Here is a 23222-nt window from a genome sequence, read left to right on the forward strand (position 1 = left end):
CCGGTAATGGGAAATAGGGAACTCACACTGAGCCGGCTATTCACGATAACTGATAAGGACCAGGCCTCTACCGAGTATACTGTAATATTTAGTCACAACTCTAAAGCACTCTCCGTGCTGCAAGGTGAGGTCAAAAGCATGCGCAGTAGGAGTGGGTGTAATGACCTGCGCAGTGAGAACAGCGCGCCATTTTGCTGGAGTTTGAATGTGAGGCGCTGAGGCCGCTGCGTCGGACCCGAGGCTCTGTGCGTGAGGTAACTGTATGTAGAATACTGTATCCTTGTGACTCCAGTCTTGAAGGAGCGATGATGTGAATCGTGCGTGGTCGTAGAGGCTTTGGATTGTATACGTGTCTCTTGGATTTTGTTTGGTAGAGCTAGATCCAGACATATATTAGGGATACGCTTGTTCCGTAGGATATCATTATGTGCTATGCGTCCTGCTACATGTCTTGTTACCTTATGATGTATTTGTAAGTGGCAGCCCAATTGTGTACGCTGTTTGTCTCGGTTCTCCTTGCCGCCTTGTTTCCCCACTCCTCCTCCTTGCCGCCATGGACTTGCTCCTTTGCAGTAAAAGGATATTTGTATGTGGCCTAAAATGCACTTGAGCGAAAGCCAAGGGCTGAGCAGTTTCGGCTATGAGTCTGCATGTTCATTCAGTCTCGGTGTTTTGTAATCTCGGCTTCAGCACTGATAGGGCAGAGCGCTTCATTTTCAGCATGCTTATTGAAAACAATGGGCTGCATAGTTAGAGAGTTTTACATCCAGGTTCCAAGTTGGAATCTGTGTGATAAAGCACCCTTTGCTTGAACATACCCTAAATGAGCAATGGACCTCAGCCGCTCTATAAGGGGTTAACGTTTCCTGCAGTCACCACGTGAGGCTGGACCCTCCCCGTGATTGTCAACCAAACGCTTCACCGCTCCTCCTCCATGCTCTGGTTAGTGGACAGGCCGACGACTTCGCCTCGCTTTGGAGCATTTCCCTGTCAGTTTAGGACATGTGAGATTTGACTTGCTTGTGCATACACATGGAGGCTCCAGAGCTTTGTTGTAGGTGGAGCAGACTCTTGTGTCACTTCGGACTTAGTTATTCTGTGGAAAATTCAACCCTTGTCTGGTAAGTGTGGACACTGAGGGTTTGGTGCTTTTTACTCTACCCCTCATGGGTAATGTCTCCCACAAACTTCTACTCACAGTTATTGAGTCTTTCAGCTGCTTTATTAATGCATAGTGTGTGAGGACTGATACTGGGAGCTGGGCTACTCAAGCTTCGGAGTGCCACATTTATAGGACATCCACGCCAGGTGTAGCTGCAGGTCGGTAAACTTTACAGAGACAGTGTTTCTTGTTTCAGCATAAAGTTGTATTAAAGGGGCCGTCCGCAATAACTTGAAATCCCTACACTACAATAAACACCCTCATAGGTAGGGTGTTCGGGGAGTCCGCATGGGGATCCCCCCCGGAACGGAATACCGAACGCATTGACAAGCGGTGAGCAGTGAAAGCACACGGACCCCATGGACTATAATGTGGTCCATCTGCTTTCCGTGCAATGTCTGTACAAGTCATGTGGACAGGAAAGTAGATCATGAAGCACTTTTCTGTCTGCATGTTCCATGTGGACACAAAGCACATGGACCCCATTATAGTCTATGGGGTCTGTGTGCTTTCATAAGCTCACTGCTTACCAATGCGTTTGGTAGTCCGTTCGGGAGGTCCCCATATGGACTCCCGGAACGGATTACCAGATACAGATGTGAACCGAGCATTACTCTTACTTTCTAAATAACGTCAATCAAAAATGTATACCCGTATCCCTGGGACCGCCTCAGGGACATTTTCTGATTATCTGTTGACTATCAGTTTCCCCATTTCTGTAAATGGATTGTCACTACTACCGCCCCCCCCCCTTCCCCCATGCACTCCATTATACTTACTGTTTGGCTTCATCTGGCGAAACGGCTCCTTCTCCTGTAATGATGCTGTCTGTGTGTGCTGTTCTCCACCGTGCGCGCCGCCGGCGGTAATTCACCTCTACTGTGCTTCCACACATGCGCAGTAGAGGTAGCTCATCACTGCTGAGGAGGTTTACGGAAGCAGCACAGGAGAAGGGATCGCCTCGCTGGAAGAAGGGGTAAGTATATAATATGGGTCCGGTGTTGGGCTGAGTAGGTAGGGAAGGACGGGATAGTTAGAGAGACAGGGAAGGGGGTGTATGGGTGGGGGGGGAGAGAGAGGAAGGAGGGGGTGGGTAAGGTGCGAGCGTTTAGTGAGGAAGTTACATAGCAGGAAGATGATCATGCAAACAAAAGCAGATATACCAGCAGCCACCAGAGACACCCAGAAATCGCTCAAAACATACTAAAAGTCATATGGGTGCATTTATTAACTCATTAGTAGCACTGACATTTAAAAAACAAAAAAGAAACCAACCTTTTTTGCCTGGCAAATCCCTTTAAGCATTGAGGAAATTCTGGGACAGATAGGTTTGCCTATTTTATCAGATGGACATACTAACTGATGACTACCGTATATACTTGAGTATAAGCAGAGTTTTCCAGCATAGTTTTTGTGCTTAAAAAGGCCCGCTCTGTTTATACTCGAGTCAAGCAAAAAAAAAAAAAATTTAGGGGGGTGGGGGTGGGAAGGGGTCTATGACCAGCTGCAATAGTAATGTATAGAATCTCCCATAAAATAGTGGGGAAAAAAAAGAAAGCTATTAAAATAAATAAAAGTTCTAAATCACTCCTTTCCCTAGAATACATATAAAAGTAGAAAATTACTGTAACACACATACACATTAGGTATCGCTGTGTCTGAAAGTGCCCAGTCTGCTGAGTATAGGTTATCTGCAGTGCTCCTGTTCCTTTGGGAAGGGGTTAATAGGAGCACTGCAGATACCCTATATTCAGCCAGGCTGACTTCCAAGTGGTGGAAAAAAACCCCCCAGTCCTCAAGCTCAGGGAAGGGGCAGACAGACAACCAAAACACCCACTCCCCTTTCCCAGCACCTACTGCATCCAAAAATTCCAGCCATTTTAATTTTTGAAATTTTTCCAGTAGCTGCTGCATTCCTGTGTGCGCACCATGTTCTGCGAGTGTCAGCCGTATGTTACAGCTGATAGTGCCCTGTAATACCCACGGTCGGAATCGGGTCTGATCGCGGGTGTCAACCCCTGAGATGCGCGACGGTTTCGGGGGGTGCCGTTGTTGGTAATGGGCAGCCCGGGGGGGGTGGGGGTGTCTGATCAGTGACCCTGGGTCTGCCCCATCACTTCCCCCTCCACATGCCTGGTTGATCCTGCCAAAATGGAAGCTGTCAGCCCCGTGCGTCTAGACAGGCTGACAGCTTCCTGTACACTGCAATACACGTGTATTGCAGCGTACATCTAGTTAAGCAACGATCAGGTGATCACTGCTTCAATCCCCCATAAGGACTGAAAAAAAAGTTATAAAAATAGAAAAGTTTAAAATAAATTAAGCCCCAAAAATCCAATTTTCCCATATAAAATGTTTTATGTAAAATAAAGAAAAATAGAAATAAACATTACATATTTGGTATCACTGTGTCCGTAATAATCTGAACAATAAAATTCAAACGTTATTTAACCCAAACAGCGAATATCATAAAAAAAACGAAGAAAACCACACAAAATAATGATTATTCACGACCTTTGCCTTACAAAATGTTCAATTAACCCCTTCCCGCCAATGGCACTTTTTGACTTCCTGACCAAGCTCGATTTTTCAAAACTGACATGTCACTTTATGTGGCAATAACTTTGGAACGCTTTAACTTATCAAAGTGATTTTGAGATTGTTTTTTGGTAACACATTGTACTTCATGTTAGTGTTAAATTTTGGTTGATATGTTTTGTGTTTAATTATGAAAAAATAGGAAATTTGGTGGAAATTTTGAAAAATACGCATTTTATAAAGTTTGAAATGATGTGCATTACATACAGATAGTCAGACCGCCAAAATTATATCATAAATCTCATGTCCCAGATCTCTGCTTTATGTCGGCATCAAACTTTAGTCACCCTTTTATTTTTTACGGACATTATAAGGTTTACAAGTGAAACAATATTCAAAATTTTCAAGAAATTTCCAAAACCCATTTTTTTCAGGGACTAATCCAGTTATGAAGGGGTTATGAAAGACTCTTGTATTAAACCCCCCCATAAATCACCCCATTTTCAAAACTGCACCCCTTAAATAAGCCAAAGCAACATATACCTAGTAATTTAACCCTATAAGTGCTTAACAGGAATTAATACAAAATGGAGGTGAAATTTTCAAATTTGATTTTTTTACTTATATTTTCGTTTAGCCCTAGAATTTGCACATTCACAAGGGGTTAAAGGAGAAAACGCATCCCACAATTTGTTATGCAAGTTCTCCCGACTACCACAGCACCCCACATGTGGGTGTAAACTAATATATGGACGCACAGCGAGACGCAGAAGGGAAGGCGCGCCAAGGAGCTTTTAGAGGGCAGATCTGGCTCCGATCAGTTTCAGGAGCCATGTCGCATTTACAAAGCCCTTGAGGAGTCAAAACAGTGGAAACCTCTAGAAAGTGACCCCATTTTGAAATCCGCACCCCTCAAAGAATCAAGTGATGTAGTGAGCATTAGTAACCCCGAAGTGAATATGTAAGCTGTGCGAAATTGGGTACACCAAATCCCATTCTATTTTCCCACTAGCTCCTATGACACAGATGGGGAAGAGGGGCATTCTGGGGGATCAGCGCTGGTGTATTATCTCTCATAAGCTCTAAATATGGGGTGTCCCCTGAAAACGCTCCCACAGCTTATACATTTCCTTCTAGTCGCAGCCACTTATGTCCTAATGATTTGGCGACTTTTGGGGTTTTTGTCTTCACATTGTACAAGCTAGATTTTTATTTTCTGGCAATGTGGCCATATGAGGGCTTGGTGTTTGCGGTATTAGATGTACTTTTCAATGCCACCATTTTGGGGTGCATGTAACTTATTTACTACATTTTATTAACTCTTTCTGCGTGGGATGTAAAAGGAAACATCAATTCTGGCATTGCTTTTTAGCATTTTTTTTTTTTCCCCGTGGAGCGTACAGCATAAGTAACATGTTACCTTTATTCTGCGGGTCGGTACGGTTACAGCGATACATCATTTATATTATTTTTTTAATGCCTGTGTGCGCACCATGCGCTGCAGGTGTCAGCCGTATGTTACGGCTGACAATGCCCCGTGACACCTGCGGTCGGAACCGGGTCCAATCGCGAGTGTTAACCCCTGAGATGCCGTCGGTCAACATGACCGCCGGCATCTCCGGGGTTTCGTTTTAAAACAACTATTAACTATTGGTAGCACAATATGGCATCTGGATGGGAGGCTAGCATGTGCTGAGATGTTGATAACCTTTTTTAAAGGGGTTTTATGGGGAGTAATAAAAGATACCATTGCGTTCCCTGCACTGATTTAGCTTAATGACTAATGTACAATTCAGTCCTTCAGAGCCCCATTTATCGAGGGCAGAAGTCTAGTTCTGCTGTCTCCCCTACAGCTACACCAACTCTGTCACTTTCCTTTACTTGGTCCACAGGCCCATTGAGTAGGGTGAAGTCAGTCACATGACAGAGCGCTGGAGCGTCTTTGGGGGAGACAGAGTTCTGCAAAGATAGTAAATGGTGTGCTGAGGTTATATGTATCATGAAGCTTAACCAGATCTTGTAATGCCCTGGTGTGAAGGATCTTGCCGCTTCACCCTAGCCTCTGGCCTCAAGGTGCAGGGATTTTGCCTACACCTTAGCCACCCGGCCCTTCCTCTGGCACACCTAGCCTTGCCACGGGCAAAACTGCGATCACCTTCTTACCTTTACCATCCACTCTCAACCTGAGAACGGACCGGGTCTTATAGGATAATACGAGACGAGCTTTCTAAAGTTTTTGTCTTTATTAACCCTAGAGGGTCGACACTAGGTAACCAACATACATGGAGATGTATGCTAGCGGATACAAGTTTATACGGTTACAGAATGGTATGGTATGGTACAGTAAGATAAAAAGGATAAAAGATTAGAAATGGAAATATAATACCGATTGGGTCTCTGGAACTCCACTCACGAAATTCAGGGCACAGTCCTTTTAGCGTCCATAAGTAGTCCACAAATTGTTGGGGCTTTGGCTACCCCATCACAGAACAGTCCTTAGGCACATGGCATTTCCACAGCCAGCACATGATATCCATAAGACAAGAGATTATTGTCCAATAGTGTCCATGGTAGTGGGACTTGCAGCCCCCCACATAACATATAGCAATAGAGAGAGCTTTTAGTCCATAACGGTATATCCATTCCATGGTCAGATCAGAGTTACATCATAGTCCCTTCAGCCTCAACACATGGCTTCTTAGTCCCCGCCCTCCCCCCCCCCATCAAGGGGGGAAGGGGGCCACTCAAAGAGCTGACTTGCTCATGTGTACAAGATAGCAGGACAGAGACAAGACCAAAGAGACCAACTTTGTTCCAGGTCCGACCCTATATTGACCCTGGGCTCTACCCTGGAATGATGTCATCAGGACTTCAGACTCGCCCTCCGTCTTAGCAAACAAATAACTATAAATGGTCATAATTCCGCATCACATGATCATACTGTTCCTCGTCATATAGACACCAAGGACGACACCCCAATCCCCCATGGGTAAGGAGTTCAGTGTCTGGACTCCTCCTAGGCCCCTAGGGGTTCAGTCTTTGGGCTTAGAACGTGTGATTTTGTACTGCGCACCTGGAGAACTAATTGTCATAATGGTAACCTATTCCCCTGGCGCAATATCATCATAAAACCATAACTGTTTGAAGTTATCCTGAAGAAAGTTCGGCACTGCACAGTCTAAGGGTGAGTTCACACTGAGTATGGGTCATTCCATGTCAAGTGAACCAATGATTTTTCCCTCTATATTTTTAATTCTTTTGAAATTTTGTTATTTGGTAATAGTGTGTCAGAGAATGCAAAATGTGAAGAAAAAAAAATTCTAGAATTTTTTTGGGATTTTTAATTGATTTTCAAAGTTCAGAAAAAGTGCGAATTTCTGTGTTGCCTGCCTTTACATTTCTCCTCATAACTCAGGCTAGAAAAAAGGTAGAGAAACAAAATAAATACCATTCTACTCAGAAGTATACAGGCTTTCACCAAATATCTACAGCTTTACTTATCAAGTTTGTATTACTTACAGGTGTCGATTTTACTAAGTTTTCTGCAGAATAAAGATCCAAATCCTTTAAGTATTAAGGTAAGTAAGAACTTTTCCTAAATGCAACACAATATTCTTCTTTATCTATAAGTGGGTGATGTGGGGAGTTGTCAATCATCTCTATGCCATAGAGATGATTGACAGAGATGTGATGAGAGATGATAGAGATGCATGTTCCATCGGCCATTTTGTGGTGGTCTCGAGTAAGAAGATGAGTGAAGAGGAGAAGATGCCACAATTTGAACCTGCTTTTTTTTTTCTTTAAATGAAAAATAAAAAAACAAAAAAAATCTCACTGGTTTTAAAGAACCATAACTGACCTGAAACTACTAAACAGATTTTCAAAATACAATCACTTAACCCTTTCACTATCAAGGGTCTTTGGAAAATTTGCACCTCCAGTAGCCAGAGCAATTTTCACAGTTTTGAGATGGATAAATCAAAGCTAAATAGCATCAGCTACATAAGTAGTGGCTACCAGTCATCTATTCCTATTCTGTTGTTTAGTGAACTTTAAAAATAACAAAAACATCTGCAACTGGTGCTCGTTGCAATATTTTGTCTAATTTCTTCTCGCACCGTGATTTACTATAATGTCATGTTTATGGCACCTGCGATTGGATGTCTTTGTTAATGTGTTAACCCACTAGATGCAGTGGTCAATCATGACTGTGGCATCAAAGGGGTTTCCTGACATGTTTCCCATGTCAGAAAACAGGCTCTCAATGGCTTCTCGGGTATTAACAAAATTAGTGGAAGAAATGGGAGCATACACCAGGGAGAGGAATATTCTTACATAAGTCCACCACAAAATGGCCAATGGAACGACCGACTGTGCATGTTCCATTGACCATTTTGTGGTGGTCTCAAGTAAGAAGATGAGTGAAGAGGAGAAGATGCCACTATTTGAACCTCCTTTTTTTTTTTTTTTCTTTCTTTCTTTAAATGAAAAAAAAAAAAACGAAAAAAAAATCCCAAAAACTGGTTTTAAAGAACCATATCTGACCTGAATCCACTAAACAGATTTGGAGAATACAATCACTTAACCCTTTCACTACCAAGGGTCTCTGAAAATTTTGCACCTCCAGTAGCCAGAGCAATTTTCACAGTTTTGAGATGCATAAATCAAAGCTAAATTGCAACATGACTAAAGCACTTCCATCTGTAGGTACAGTTTGATCAGCAAATATATGAGACCAGCGTATGAAGCCAGGAAATGGTGGTCTGAGACCATTTTTGAAGTGCTATCCGACCGAGAAGCGTTAATCTGCTGGCCTCGTATATTCTCTGAACAGACCATAGTGCTGCGCCGGTAAAATATTAGCAGGGCATGTGAACCAGTATTTTAATTTAGTAAAACCCTTCACATTTACCTTTATTATCGCCATATCACAGAGCACCTATAAATGTTTCGCGGAGCACAGTTTGGGAAACACTGGTGTAGTGTGACCTCTATCTGGGATCCTTTTAATATTGCTCAGCCCTCATACAAGCCTTCACAATTGCAGAGCAAGGCTCTTCCAATTTGGGGAGGGGAGGTTCTGATTCTCCATTCCATTGATTATATAGTATGTCCTGTCTTGCTCCTTTGTTTTTTTTTTTTTTTCACGCGATACCTCAGTGGTTTGTCTCAGATTTGATTCTAAAGCAGCAGCGATCTCTAATTCTGCTCGTAGTGTAGTGCTTTGTGACTGAAGAGTTAATTGGCTGGGAACTAGGGCCATAATCTAGACCAGCAGTCCTCAAACTATGGCCCGTGGGCCACATGCGGCCCGCCGAGGACATTTATCCGGCCCGCCGCATGTGGCCCGCGCTGTCGCCTGGATCGCTCACTAACGGGGAATCCGATTCCCCGTTAGTGAGCAGATCGCCGCTTTCAGTTGTATGTGCATTTGCACATACAACTGAAAGCTGTCAGGGGCTGCCCGACCGCGGCCTACACTGATGGCAGAGAGTGACCTCTGCCCCTGACGCAGGTGCGATGATGTCATCGCTCCTGCAGTCTGGAAGGAGGAGGACGCACCGCGGCGGCTCTTCATGGGTAAGTATGACAGTGTGGGTGTGATTGCACTGATGAGCATATAATACAGGGGGGAGGGTACTCCCCCCACTGTATTATATGCTCACCAGTACCCTCCCCTCCACTCTATTATATGCTCATCAGCATATAATACAGTGGGGGGAGGGTACTGATGAGCATATAATACAGTGGGGGGAGGGTACTGATGAGCATATAATACAGTGGGGGGAGGGTACTGATGAGCATATAATACAGTGGGGGGAGGGTACTGAGGAGCATATAATACAGTGGGGGGAGGGTACTGATGAGCATATAATACAGTGGGGGGAGGGTACTGAGGAGCATATAATACAGTGGGGGGAGGGTACTGAGGAGCATATAATACAGTGGGGGGAGGGTACTGAGGAGCATATAATACAGTGGGGGGAGGGTACTGAGGAGCATATAATACAGTGGGGGGAGGGTACTGAGGAGCATATAATACAGTGGGGGGAGGGTACTGAGGAGCATATAATACAGTGGGGGGAGGGTACTGAGGAGCATATAATACAGTGGGGGGAGGGTACTGAGGAGCATATAATACAGTGGGGGGAGGGTACTGAGGAGCATATAATACAGTGGGGGGAGGGTACTGAGGAGCATATAATACAGTGGGGGGAGGGTACTGAGGAGCATATAATACAGTGGGGGGAGGGTACTGAGGAGCATATAATACAGTGGGGGGAGGGTACTGAGGAGCATATAATACAGTGGGGGGAGGGTACTGAGGAGCATATAATACAGTGGGGGGAGGGTACTGAGGAGCATATAATACAGTGGGGGGAGGGTACTGAGGAGCATATAGTGTGTGTGGGGGGAGGGTACTGAGGAGCATATAGTGTGTGTGGGGGGAGGGTACTGAGGAGCATATAGTGTGTGTGGGGGGAGGGTACTGAGGAGCATATAGTGTGTGTGGGGGGAGGGTACTGAGGAGCATATAGTGTGTGTGGGGGGAGGGTACTGAGGAGTATATAATACAGTGTGTGTGTGGGGGGGGTACTGAGGAGTATATAATACAGTGTGTGTGGGGGGTACTGAGGAGTATATAATACAGTGGGGGCGTACTGAGGAGTATATAATAGTGTGTGGGGAGCCCGAGGCTAACTGCAGAAAGCCGCCCCCCCCCCTCTGCCGGGAGGAGGGGGCGGAGTGGGGGCGTGGCCGAGCGGGTCGGGGGCTTGTCCTGGACTGGCTTAGGGAAGCAAAAATGCCGCCCTCCATGAGGCCCTGGCATAGCGCCGCCTGAAGCGCTCGCTTCAGGTCGCCTCATGGGAGGTGCGGCACTGGTGGGGGGGTACTGAGGAGTATACAATACAGTGGGGGGTACTGAGGAGTATATAATACAGTATGTGTGTGTGGGGGGGTACTGAGGAGTATATAATACAGTGGGGGCGTACTGAGGAGTATACAATACAGTGTGTGTGTGAGGGTACTGAGGAGTATACAATACATTGGGGGGGTACTGAGGAGTATATAATACAGTGGGGGGTACTGAGGAGCATATAATACTGTGGGGTGGGAGCATACTGAGGAGCAGGCGTGAACCTAGCCTTTTTGCCGCCTGAGGCGAAATATTTCGGCCCTCCAGTGTTTTGAGGGACAGTGAACTTGGCCCTGTGTTTGAAAAGTGTGAGGACCCCTGATCTAGACTGTGGTCTTTACTGAGTCATTGTACGTTTTTCTCTGGCCCAGAGTTAATGAAGTAGAAAATCTCTCTGAGAAAAAAGGGTCCCCTTCTTTTCCTTGCCCCCACCAAAAAGTCCTTTCAGATTAAAGGGATTCAATCATTAAAATGTAATTTTTTTTTCTCCCTAACACATAGGCTATTCTTCTACCTTTAGATGTCTTCGTTTGTGCCACTGTTTGGTAAAAATCCTGTTTTTCTTTTGTATGCAAATGAGTGCTTTCACAGCACTGGGGGCTGGCTTCATACTTCTAGGCATGCGCAGTCGGGCCTTGGGCAGCGCCAACTGCACATGCCTGTGGCAATTTTCACAGTATACTGGTGTAAACAGCCACAAGACATCTGAAGGTAGGAGAAGATTAGCCTTTCTTAAGGCTATTCCTACATGTTAAGGAAAAAAAATTGCATTTTTTAATGATTGAATCCCTTTAAGTTCAAACAGGGATGCAGTTGTTGTTCCCGAGATAGTGTGAGGATAGGGTCCCAACCAGTATATTCAGCAGAATAATAGACCTCACACGGGTAGATGCAATCACCATTTATTATGTAAAGTTGAATGAACATTTTTGGTCATTACATCACCTTCCATAGACTTTACACCAGGGGTCCTCAAACTGCGGCCCGCCGAGCACATGCGGCCCGCCGAGCACATCTGTCTTGCCCGCTGGCCAGCGTGCGTTTATAATGAAGCTCCTGGGCCAGGCCATGGAGTGCACTTCACTTTACCTATTGGAGGGCACTTCTCCCGATGTCTGTGCGACCTGCTCTGCCTCCAGGGCCGGTGTTAGGGGGTGGGGCACTTGCAGGGCCCCCCTGGCGGTGGAATACTCTCCCTATTAATATAGGGAAAGTATATGTCGAAAAGACTCCATGTGTAGCTGCAGCATCAGCTAATATAAAGCAGCCGACGCAGGAGCTGCAGCGCTCTTAGAACTCTTCCCACCTCCCTCTCTGGCTGCCCTCTGCCCACCAATGAGAGGGCTGAGGAGAGCGCAGGGGACGGGGCTTGTCGCTATACAGCACAAGGACCCTGCCGAGCTCCTGCCATTATAGCCTGCATAGAAGAGAAGCAGCAGAGGAGAGCTCAGCAATGTAACAGTAAAAAAAGAAAACACAGGTACTGGAGTTTCATGTCAGGTATTTGGGGTGATTAATTTATAGCTGGGAATCTGTTCCTTTTGGGATAGAAATACTAATTTGGCAATTAAATCCGCATCATGATTAAATAGACTTTTTAACTGAGTCATGGATGATGTTAAGGATGCTGCCCTCTAGAGGGCGGCGTACAGAGTGCACTGTTCTCCTAATTACATCCTGGAGAATAGATTTGCATATTTTTTGCATGACATATTCATATGTCTCCCTTTTCTTTCAGTGTCTGATTATTTACTGCCATTGTTATTCGGGTTGATTATGTTCTGACATTCCTTGACTATGATCCACTATACTCCAGAAGAATATTGTGTGAAGTTCCTTGCTGTTGAACTGCACCACTGCTAATACATGGCTTATCTGTACATTTGTTTATATTTATGCACGGTCACCAATGATTGTTTATACTACAATGATGTATTTGTATTGTAACACTGCAATTTTGAATCTTTATATTTGGTGTAGAGTCTGAGGAAGGTCATGTAATGACCGAAAACGTTCACTCAACTTTACATACCGTATATACTCGAGTATAAGCCGAATTTTTCAGCCCAGTTTTTGTGCAGAAAAAGCCCCCCTCGGCTTATACTCGAGTCAGCAAAAAAAAATAAAAATTTTTTTTTTTTAGGAGGGAGGGTCTATGAACAGCCACAATATTAATGTATAGAATCTCCCATAAAATAGTGCAAAAGAAAAAAAAAAAAAAGATTTTAAAAACATAAAAGTTCTAAAACACTCCTTTTCCTAGAATACATACAAAAGTAGAAAATGACTGTGAAACACATACACCTTAGGTATCCCTGTATCTGAAAGTGCCCGGTCTACTGAATATAGGGGATCTGCAGTGCTCCTGTTCCGTCGGGAAGGGGTTAATAGAAGCACTGCAGATACCCTATATTCAGCCAGACTGAATTCCAAGTGGGGGGAAGAAAAAACCCAGTCCTCAAGCTCAGGGAAGGGGCAGACAGACAACCAAAACACCCCCTCCCCTTTCCCAGCAACTACTGCACCCAAAAACTCTGACCATTTTAATTTTTGAAATTTTCCAGTAGCTGCTGCATTTCCCCCCTCGGCTTATACTCGAGTCAATAAGTTTTCCCAGTTTTTTGTGGTAAAATTAGGGGGGTCGGCTTATATTCGGGTCGGCTTATACTCGAGTATATACGGTAATAAATGGTTATTGCACTTGCATCTACCTGTGTGAGGTCTATTATTCTGCTGAATCCCTTTAAAGATACAGGGAAGGAGGGAGCTGGAAGGGTCAGAAAAGTGTAAGTGATTAATTTTCAATGAAATTCCTGATTCCTCTAAAAACCAGTCAGTTATGATGACAGGAATCTGGTGGGTAGACATTTTTCACTCTGTTTAGAGGAAAGGTGGGGGAATCTAAAGTAATATCTGGGTCTTGTCCATTATCATAGAAGGTCTAAAAATACAATTTTCTTTTCCAGGAGAGAGGTTCCTGACCATAGGTTTTTGTGCAGATCCATAGAAGCAAACGGAACAGGAAACTGAGGTAACAACTGTCTCAAAAGGGCATTAGTTCCTTAACCGCAAGAGGGAAAGGCTGTTATTCCACCCTGTTTTTTGTAAGCAAGCCAAACCATACATTTTGTTCTATTATAAAGCTAAAACTGTTAGATCAGTTCTTTTCTTAAATAAGATTCAAAATTGAATTGCCTAGGTGGTAAACAGTGTTTTTCCAGGTTTCTTCCAGGATCTTTGTGATGCTGATTACCACATTCCTGTTTACATGTATTCCTAAGGGTAGTTGTAGCCATGGGAGACTTCTTTGCCAATTTTCAATTTCAGACTTTAATATATATAAAAAAAAAAGATTGTGGAGGTTTATGGCTCATATTAGGGAAAAGGATATTAACATTAGTCATTTGTTTAGATTAGACTTTGTTCACTTTTAGGACAACTTTGTTATGGTGTCTGACTCCAGCCAGCACCTGAAGTCTCCAGATTCAGTGGATTATTTAATCCTTGAACAATTTGTGGTGCAGATAAACCAGGTGTCACCTAAGGCTCAGTGTGCTTTCTTAGAAGTAATACTATGCTCCCACTTTTGTTTCATTCCTCTTTATGCGCTTGAGAGTAAATCTGACAGCCAGGAAGACAGTTTCATTCAGGGATGCCATGTCGGTCCTCAAGCTTCTGACATCCTTCATCATATCAGTCATATATAGGAAAGGACCGGATGTAGACTCACTTGAAGCCTCAAATCTCAGGAACCGCGCTTTCACCACAGTACAATTCAAATTGGCTTTATTTAGCAGAACACTACGCATTTCGGGATTTCGCCAGCCCTTTTTCAAGTGTAATTAGCTGTACCACACATAACAGAAAAATAAGTGTACGATAAAATAAAAGTTTCCGTGTAAAAAATATATCTAAAATATCAATAGAGTAGAACAACCAAAACAAGCCTGTTTGGGAAGTTGTGCATCAATTGATTGTATGCCACCTAGAGATGAGCGAGTACTGTTCGGATCAGCCGATCTGAACAGCACGCACGCATTGAAATGAATGGAAGCACCTGGTACTTCCGCTTTGACGCTGGCCGGCCGCTTAACCCCCCGCATGCCGGCTACGTCCATTCATTTCAATGCATGCGTGCTGTTCGGATCAGCTGATCCAAACAGTACTCGCTCATCTCTAATGCCACCAAATACAGATGATACTGCCTTCATATTGCAATCTCATTGTATCATGTAGGTATTGCAAGTGAATGCCATATGTCCATTAATAAAATTTCAATATGATAAATCTCGCATGTAAACACAGAGGATGGATGTGGAGTCTGGAATCAACACAAACATAATTGTGCAACTTGTTGCATCTTATGGAGTAGTCTTAACATTGTTCATATCCTCTAACTACAGGGTTATTCAATTGATCAGAATAGATTATGAAAAAAATAAATAAAATATATCTATCCATCTATATAATCTATCATTCAAATACCTGTATAGCCGTGCCAGATGCATACTGGCCACGGCCAAGGTTTCGCGGTGTTTCTCTCATTGTGCACACGTACTAGCGGGCACGTGGAGTCGGCGGTTTAGATTTCAGTGTGCACGTGCCAGGTTGAACAGCCTGCGCATGCATATTACCTGTAACTTGGTCCCGGGAGTGCCGTATCTGTTCATTCACCTCTCGGCGCATGCGTCAAATGCCGAGGGTGGGCAACTTGTCTTTGTATTCCAGTATAAGAACCAATGGTCTGTGACTGTTCAGCTCACATCTTAGAAAGGTTAAAGGGGTATTCCCACCTCACATACTCATCAGTCTTTTACTGCTGTAAAATCTTCTTTCTTCCTGGTTTCTTACATCATTTGGTGGGTGGGGGTTTCACATGCAACCTGCCGTTTAGCTCCGCCCACAAATTCACGTGTAGCTCCGCCCACCCATATTGGACTATGAAGTACAGGCAGCAGCAACTCCATTCTGTGTTACATACAGAGACTGCCTGTCTCTGCCATAATGAACACAATTGAATTAGCTAGCCTGATAACTGGGAGAACAGAAGAAATGAAAGCAGCTCCTCTCCTCTATCTGAAAGCAGGAAGCTAGGTCACGTGGTGTAGACACAGGAATAGCTAGATACACAGGCTTGCTCCCCTGCACTTATCCCCTCCTCCCTCCCCTCTGAGAGCAGGCTGATACATTACTTGACTCATGAGCATGAGCAGCTAAATCAGGGCTTTGGCCACAAAGAATTGAATAAAGTAAGATAGTGGACAAACAAAGCAGTTTTGCTGAAGCAATATATTTAGGAAACAAGTAGTATAGATAGGATCCTTGTGATGGGACAACCCCTTTAAGGTTACTTTTGATGTCTGTTGTTTGTGTTAAACTCAATTGCCTGGAATAAAACTAATGATGAAATTAAATCCATTAAGTGATTTAAATACGTTATAAAACGTGAGCAAAATAATTCATTATATGTAGTTGATCCCTCACATACAGTGATGAACACATACAGTAAAATAGTAGGATGAACTGGATACAAAAAAGTGTTTGTTATATTATGCACTGAATTACATTACGTTATGCTTCGCAATAAATAAATAAATAAGTTAATAAAAGTTATGAAAATTACAGGGGCATTCATATAAAATGCAACTATAAGTAAAAAAAAAAATAAAATCTAAAAATTGACCCTTAACCCTTGCGCTGCCAAGGGTCTCTGGAAATTTTGCACCTCCAGTAGCCAGAGCAATTTTCACAGTTTGACATGTCTGAATAAAACGCGTATTTCTAAATTAAATATTTGTCAAAGACCCCCATACCAATATATTTTCTGAAAGCAGAGAGCCAGGTGAATATAGACTGAACAGTTCTATCTTGGAATGCTACATTATACTTGTATACATTTGAGTTAGTTTGTGTTTTTTCTTTTTCTTTTCTTTTTTTTTTTAAATTCAAAATTCCAAATTTCTGACCTAAACTCTACCACATGCAGGGATATACTGACATAATTTCTTTAGTATACTAAAGTCTAAGGTGTCTTTAATTCAACATTGCTACATATGTGACTAAACTCCCTTTATGACCCTAGAAAAGTGCACCTCAAAATCTTGATTTTGGCCTTAAATGTAAAAAAAATAGTAGAATGAATAAAACATGCCATATACATTAGAATTAATGACTGAACCCCATAAACCTATATATTTCCAAACAGCAGACACCTTAACGATCATAAAAATACTATCTAGCTTATCATACTCACAGCCACCTTCATGCAACTTTTTATCAAACATTGATTTTTTGCAAAAATTACACAAGTTCAGCTTTGAGACTAAATCTCTGAGACAGTTTAAACTATATTCATCTAATACTTCATAAAACTAAAAGGCCAGGGTGTGAGGAGTTTATACATACCACGTGTGTATACACGCAGACACTATTTATGTTCTCAAAACTGCAAAAATCACAAACACCCAAAATCTGCTTTTTGTCTTCAAATTTGAAAGTAGTAGTAGTGACAATGGATAAAACATGCCACACACATTAGAAACAATGACTAAACCGCCAAAAACTATATATTTTCTAACAGCAGACACCCTGGCGATCATAAAAAGCTTATTATTCTTTCAGCCACCTTCATGCAACTTTTTATCAAACATTGATTTTTTTTTTTTTTTCCCCAAAAATTGCACAAAAGTTCAGGTTTGAGACTAAATCTGAGACAGTTCAAACTATATATACAGAAACTATCAAAGCTGAGTTCTTTGTGCACTAAGCAATACTAACTTTTAACAGTATATAATTGCTTAAATTTAAAGAAGAATCCTTTAACTTAAAGAAGTTATAGGAGATTTGGATAGTAGAAGGGGAGTGGGGACTGTATATCAGGGACAGGGGTAAGGTGCTAAGAATTTTAAAAAGGGTTATGTACGTGTATAAATGTTCTTCTGTTAGTGTAAGTGAATGTGGTGAAGTGCTTAGTGACACTGCTTCCTGGGTTCCTCACTTTAGACAGGTAAGGACAGTTTCTATACAGATAGGAACGATCTGGTGACCTATTGGTCACCAGATGTTACCTTACTCTGAAGCTCAGACATTTGTGAGTGTCACAATTTTCATCTCACAGTAGCATTTTATAGATCGCTGCCCATTCTTCAGCACCACAGATAAGAGAGGGACAGAGACAGCTGTACCACAGTCTTTTTTTATGTGATAGCTGTGATCATTGACCTTTTGGTCAGCTTATCACTGGCTTATCTGAAAGCTAGGAACATGGGCTATAAAATAAGCCAGTGATAAGCTGACCAAAAGGTCACTGACCACAGCTATCAGATAAAAGAAGGCAGTACTCTCTCTCTGTCCCTCCTATCTATGGTGCTGAAGAACTGTCAGCAATCCTATAAAGTGCAACTGTGAGATGAAAATTGTGAATAGTGTCATCTCATTTGAAAGCTATAAACATGGGCTATAAAATAAGCCAGTGATCAGCTGACCAAGAGGTTGCTGATTGCAGCTGTCAACTAAAGACAGCGGTACCGCACAGTGTCGGCACTATTGATGGGGATGAGAGAGAACTCGCATAAAGCTTTACAGTGAGATGAAAATTGAGAGCAGATTCACAATTTTCATCTCATACTATAGCCCATGTTCCAAGCTTTCAGATGAGATGAAAATTATGAATCTACTCGCAATTTTCATCTCTCTGTAAAGCTTTATGTGAGCTCTCCCTCGTCCCCTTCAATAGTGCCGACACTATGTGGTACCGCTGTCTTCTTTAGTTGACAGCTGCGATCGGCAACCTGTTGGTCAGCTGATCGCTGACTTATTTTATAGCCCATGTTCATAGCTTCCAAATGAGATGAAAATTGTGACACTAGTCACAATTTTCATCTCACAGTAGCAATTTATAAGATTGCTGCCTGTTCTTCAGCACCACAGATAAGAGGGACAGACGGAGCAGTACCGCTGTCTTTTTTTATGTGATAGCTTATTTAATAGCCCATGTTCCTAGCTTTCTAATGAGATGAAAATTGTGATGTTGCTTGTAATTTTCATCTCACTGTAAAGCTGAACGCCCCCTCCCTCTGCTCACAGTGCTCGTCCATAGACGAGTATTATCAGGAGGGAGGAGGCGTTCCTCCCCGCTCCACAGTACAGCGCAATAGGCACTGCTGGGCAGAAGGACGTTCCTGGCTAAGTGTCAGAAACGCCCTTCTTACTGTAAAGCGCTACGGTACCGGGACCAACAGCGCTTTACCCGGGGCACAGATTGGGAAAGCCGACAGTTCCCTGAATTCAGCGCACTGTCAGCTTTCCAGCAGTATATAGAACTGCCTGTGCCCAATCTGATGAAAGCTCCTCTTTAAGGCCGTGATTGCCAGACTGGTGCAGACTAAATGGGTCCGAACTGAAACTCCTATTATCTGTGGTCTCTGCCTTCTTCGATGACCTCGCGTGAGTCAGGCCAGCGTCGTGACATATAATTGCTTCACTTTATCGGAAAAGAGATGGTGGTCCGTTGGTGTCCGTTATGAAGGTGTCCGTTTAAAAGAAAAAAAACGGACACCTATCATAACGGACATTAACTGACACTAACTGATGCTAAGGGCTCGTTCACATCTGCGTTCTCCTCTCCGTACTGCAGGTTTCCGTTTCCTGCATAAAACAGAGCAGGAGACGGAAACCTGCAGGAGTCTTTCTCACTCATTCATTTGAATGGGGTGAGCGGCGGTGAGCGTTTTATGCTCTCCGCCACGAAACCGGGTTTTATAATCCGGACACAGAGTCGGACATGCAGTGCTCTGTGTCCGGATTAAAAAAACGGTTTTGCGGCGGTGAGCGTTTTATGCTCACGGCCGGACTCGGTCTGTGGTTTCCGTCTTCTAGCATGCAGAAGACGGAAACCACAGAACGGAGACCCTGAACGCAGGTGTGAACGTAGTGTAACTGATGTTAATGTGTCCGTTTTTTTTAACTGATCCATTCAATGGATCAGTTAAAAAAAAAATGGACACATTAGCATCAGTTAGTGTCCATTTTTTATACTGTCCGTTTTTTCTTTTTTGCTGTTTATGCTTTCTGAGCATGTGCAGAAAATAAACGGATAGAAAATAACGGACTGTAACTGACGTCCGTTGCCCATAGACCTCAATGTTAAAAAAAAACAAAACAAAACGGACACTTTCTGTCCGTTTTTTTCAAACAGACAAAAAAATCCTGCATGTGTGATTTCTCTGTCCGCTTGAAAAAACGGACATGGTTGTTAACGGACCCTTAACCTTTTCGCTGCCAAGGGTCTCTGGAAATTTTGCACCTCTAGTAGCCAGAGCAATTTTCACAGTTTTGACATGGACAAATCAAACCTAAATTGCAACATTAAAAATCATCCAACCCCCCCATACCTATATATTTTCTTAAAGTAGACACCTGCAGCATTGTCAAAATACCACTTGGTACTGTATACGAACAGGCACCTTCATGCAATTTTGATTTAAAGTGAATGTTTTATGAAAAAATGCAAATAAATGTATATTAGTTGTTAAAAGCGGAAACCAAACAAAAAATTAAATGCACCACACCTCCTAAAAATAAGAGTTCAACATGTGCAGAGTTCATACATATCACTATGGCCTGAACCCTCATGCACGTGTCTTCAGAAAATCGCTAGAACTGGAAGGAACAAAATTCTGCTTTGAAGCTGGAAATGTTAAAAAAGTATCATCCTATAAAATGTAGGGATTACACACCATGAAAAGTAAGTGAACCCCTAAACCCTATATATTTTTTGAAAGTAGACAACCTGAAGATTACAAATGTCTTAATGGGTCATCGATAGCCACATCCACCTTCATGCAACTTTGCGACCAACACAAATAATTTTTTGAAAAAATACGCTAAAACACATTTGCACCTAAAACTCATGTTCAATCTCACATTCATATACAAAATACTTTTAAAATAATAGCTTATGGTGTATACAATGTGTATATGTACTATTTGTACCGCAAACATCAACTACAACAAGAGCTCGGACTCTCAAAAACACGAATACAGAAGACAAGCAGGGTTTTGCCGTTGTTCACTAATATGTTAAAAAGCTATACTGCACCTACCAAACTGTGACTGTGATACCAAAATCAAACTTTTTTCAGAGTACACAGCATACCGTATATAAAAACACAATTTAATAGTTTATATATACAACCACCTTCATTCAACTTTGCCGCAAACAGAGATTGCTAGCAAAAATTGCGCAAAAATTCAAATTTGCCACTAAAGTGCGGCTCAAGAAATCCCTTTCTGCAAACATAATGTACTGTCCATAAAACTGCAATATGTGAGGAGTTCATACATACCACACATGTATATATTTACAGGGGCGGGTGTTAAAGAATCGCCAAAATCGCAGAAATGCGCCATCCCATTTTGTGCATGCAAATTAAATAGGACTTTACATAAAAATGTTATTTTCCATCCCCCTATAATAATTTTAGCAATCTATACGTTCATCTCTAGTGATAATCGTTATTACCATTATTTTAGTGTGTAACGGACATCACTAGAGACGTATTTTACTGTAGAAAGCTCAGGTATAAACAGGACAGGGATTGGGTGAAATGTAAACTTTATGCAACTTTATGTATATGTCGTGTAAGTGTTTGGTGCGACTTTTTTTTTTTGGCTCTGCGACCTGGACAATGGTAAACGTCTGGGTCACAGTGCCAACAAACTTCCTGGTTATGTTCAGGAGGTATAACATAAGAATACCCCACTAGTAAAGCTCAGGGGGGAATTACATTATAACTGTATGTGACAATCGGAGACAAATGTATAGTATGCGCTCTGATTGGCAGGAGAAGGGTTAATAGGGACAATAGAGTCCCTGCCACCCCCCTCCTGCTGTCACATACAAGTTATGCAGAGAGTCAGATCATTTTTTGGTCTCTATCTCTCTGCTGCACTGCTCCGTGTCCCTCTTCCTTTCTCGTTAGATCGCAAATTGCTTGCTTAGACAGGAGGGGGGGGGGGCACTTTGGAGCTCTATATCTTTGGACTGCATCAACATATCTTGATGCTTTCAATTGCATTTTAAAGAGGAGAATCTCATCTTTAAAATGATATCAAGAACTCGATGATTGGATGTACAGTTTTGGAGCAATTCACTGTTGAAACGCTGTCGGGAATTGAGATCTGCAGTTGGATCTCAATGCCAAATAGTGTTTTCAACAGTGAATTGCTCCAAGACTGTAAGTAAAATCATAAAGTCCCTGGTTTCATTTTAAAGATGAAAGTCTCTTCTTTAAAATGCATTTTAAAGCATTAAGATATGTTGATGCAGTCCAGAGATATCGGCATTAGTAGGGAGGACGTAGTAACTACGTCCTCCGCTACTGAAGTGCCACCTTGGGAGCACGTACAGTGTACGTGCCTGGCAGCGAAAGGGTTAAGGACACAAACGGACAGCAGATGAAATCCCATTGAAATGAATGGAAATTGTAACGGACACAGCTAGTGTCTGTTGCTAAAATCTTGAACAGACAGTAGCAACGGACACTGCAATCGGACACCAACGGTAGTGTGAACGCCCCCTTACAGTCCATGGTCATGTAAGACACACAGGTGCACAGTTCGTTGTCTGATTACTGTGCTGTGACTATAACGAGCTGTGCACCTGTGTGCTCATCACATGACCATGGTCAGTTTTATCCACTAGAAGAATAAATGAAAGCAAGCAGAGATCTAGAAAACCACGAGGAATTGATACAGAAAATATATTGTAAAATTGGGGCAGCACGGTGGCTCAGTGCTTAGCACTGCAGCCTTGCAGCGCTGAAGTCCTGGGTTTGAAACTTGCCAAAGACAACATCTGCAAGGAGTTTGTATAGTCTCCCCGTGTTTGCCTGGATTTCCTCCCATACTCCAAAGACATACTGATAGGGAAAAATGTAGACTGAGACCTATATGGGGCTCACAATCTACATAAAAAAAAAAGTATATCGTAAATTGTACAACTTTTTTTATTATACAAACAATAACAATTTGTCTCTGAACATTGGTCTGAAAGTGGCCAATCCCTACAAGTTTTAACCAAGTATCTAGAGTTAAAATAGAAAACTTGTTCTGGACCTCAACACTAAATGAGTTACCTATGAGTGAGGTATGTGTCTTTTAATTATGTTATTTTTTTTAATTTCATCTTTAATTTGTCATAGGTATTGAACCATGGAGCTAAGTGATGCCAACTTGCAGGCCTTGACAGAGTATTTGCGAAAGACACTGGACCCAGACCCTGCAGTGCGCCGGCCAGGTACATCTAGTTTGAGACATCCTTTACCATATATAAACAGTATATATATCGAATATTAAAAGCGGAGTCATCAGAAGGCCTACTATAGAATCCTTCTATACTTTATGTTTTTAAAATCTGTGTGTACAATCACTATATATATTTTTTACATTTCACGTGTCATGTTTAACCTCTTCCTGCTAGTGTAATTTTTCGAATTCCATTTTTTACTCCCCGTCCTGGAATTAGAGAAAAACTGCATTTGTGTGACTTTCTTGCAGGCTTTGATTTTTGTGTTAAATAGTTTATTTACGTTTTATCCCCTT

General features: G+C 42.5%; 1 protein-coding gene across 3 annotated transcripts in view; it reads left to right on the forward strand.

Annotated features, from left to right (window-relative positions):
- The first annotated feature begins 202 nt into the window (after positions 1 to 202).
- Positions 203 to 23222, forward strand: part of CSE1L (chromosome segregation 1 like) — a 101195-nt gene continuing 78175 nt past the window's right edge. Inside the window, exons 1-4 of one of the 3 annotated variants that reach the window (XM_075276767.1) lie at positions 203 to 254; positions 7222 to 7278; positions 13586 to 13650; positions 22823 to 22917. In XM_075276767.1, the coding sequence (XP_075132868.1) occupies positions 22833 to 22917 (85 nt within the window). In that variant the 5' untranslated portion in view covers positions 203 to 254; positions 7222 to 7278; positions 13586 to 13650; positions 22823 to 22832. Of the gene's footprint in view, positions 255 to 767; positions 1122 to 7221; positions 7279 to 13585; positions 13651 to 22822; positions 22918 to 23222 lie in introns of those variants that run through there. The other 2 variants (XM_075276765.1, XM_075276766.1) reach the window with 2 other exon arrangements.

This window comes from Leptodactylus fuscus, chromosome 6, assembly GCF_031893055.1.
Source record: "Leptodactylus fuscus isolate aLepFus1 chromosome 6, aLepFus1.hap2, whole genome shotgun sequence".
NCBI classification, from domain to species: domain Eukaryota; kingdom Metazoa; phylum Chordata; class Amphibia; order Anura; family Leptodactylidae; genus Leptodactylus; species Leptodactylus fuscus.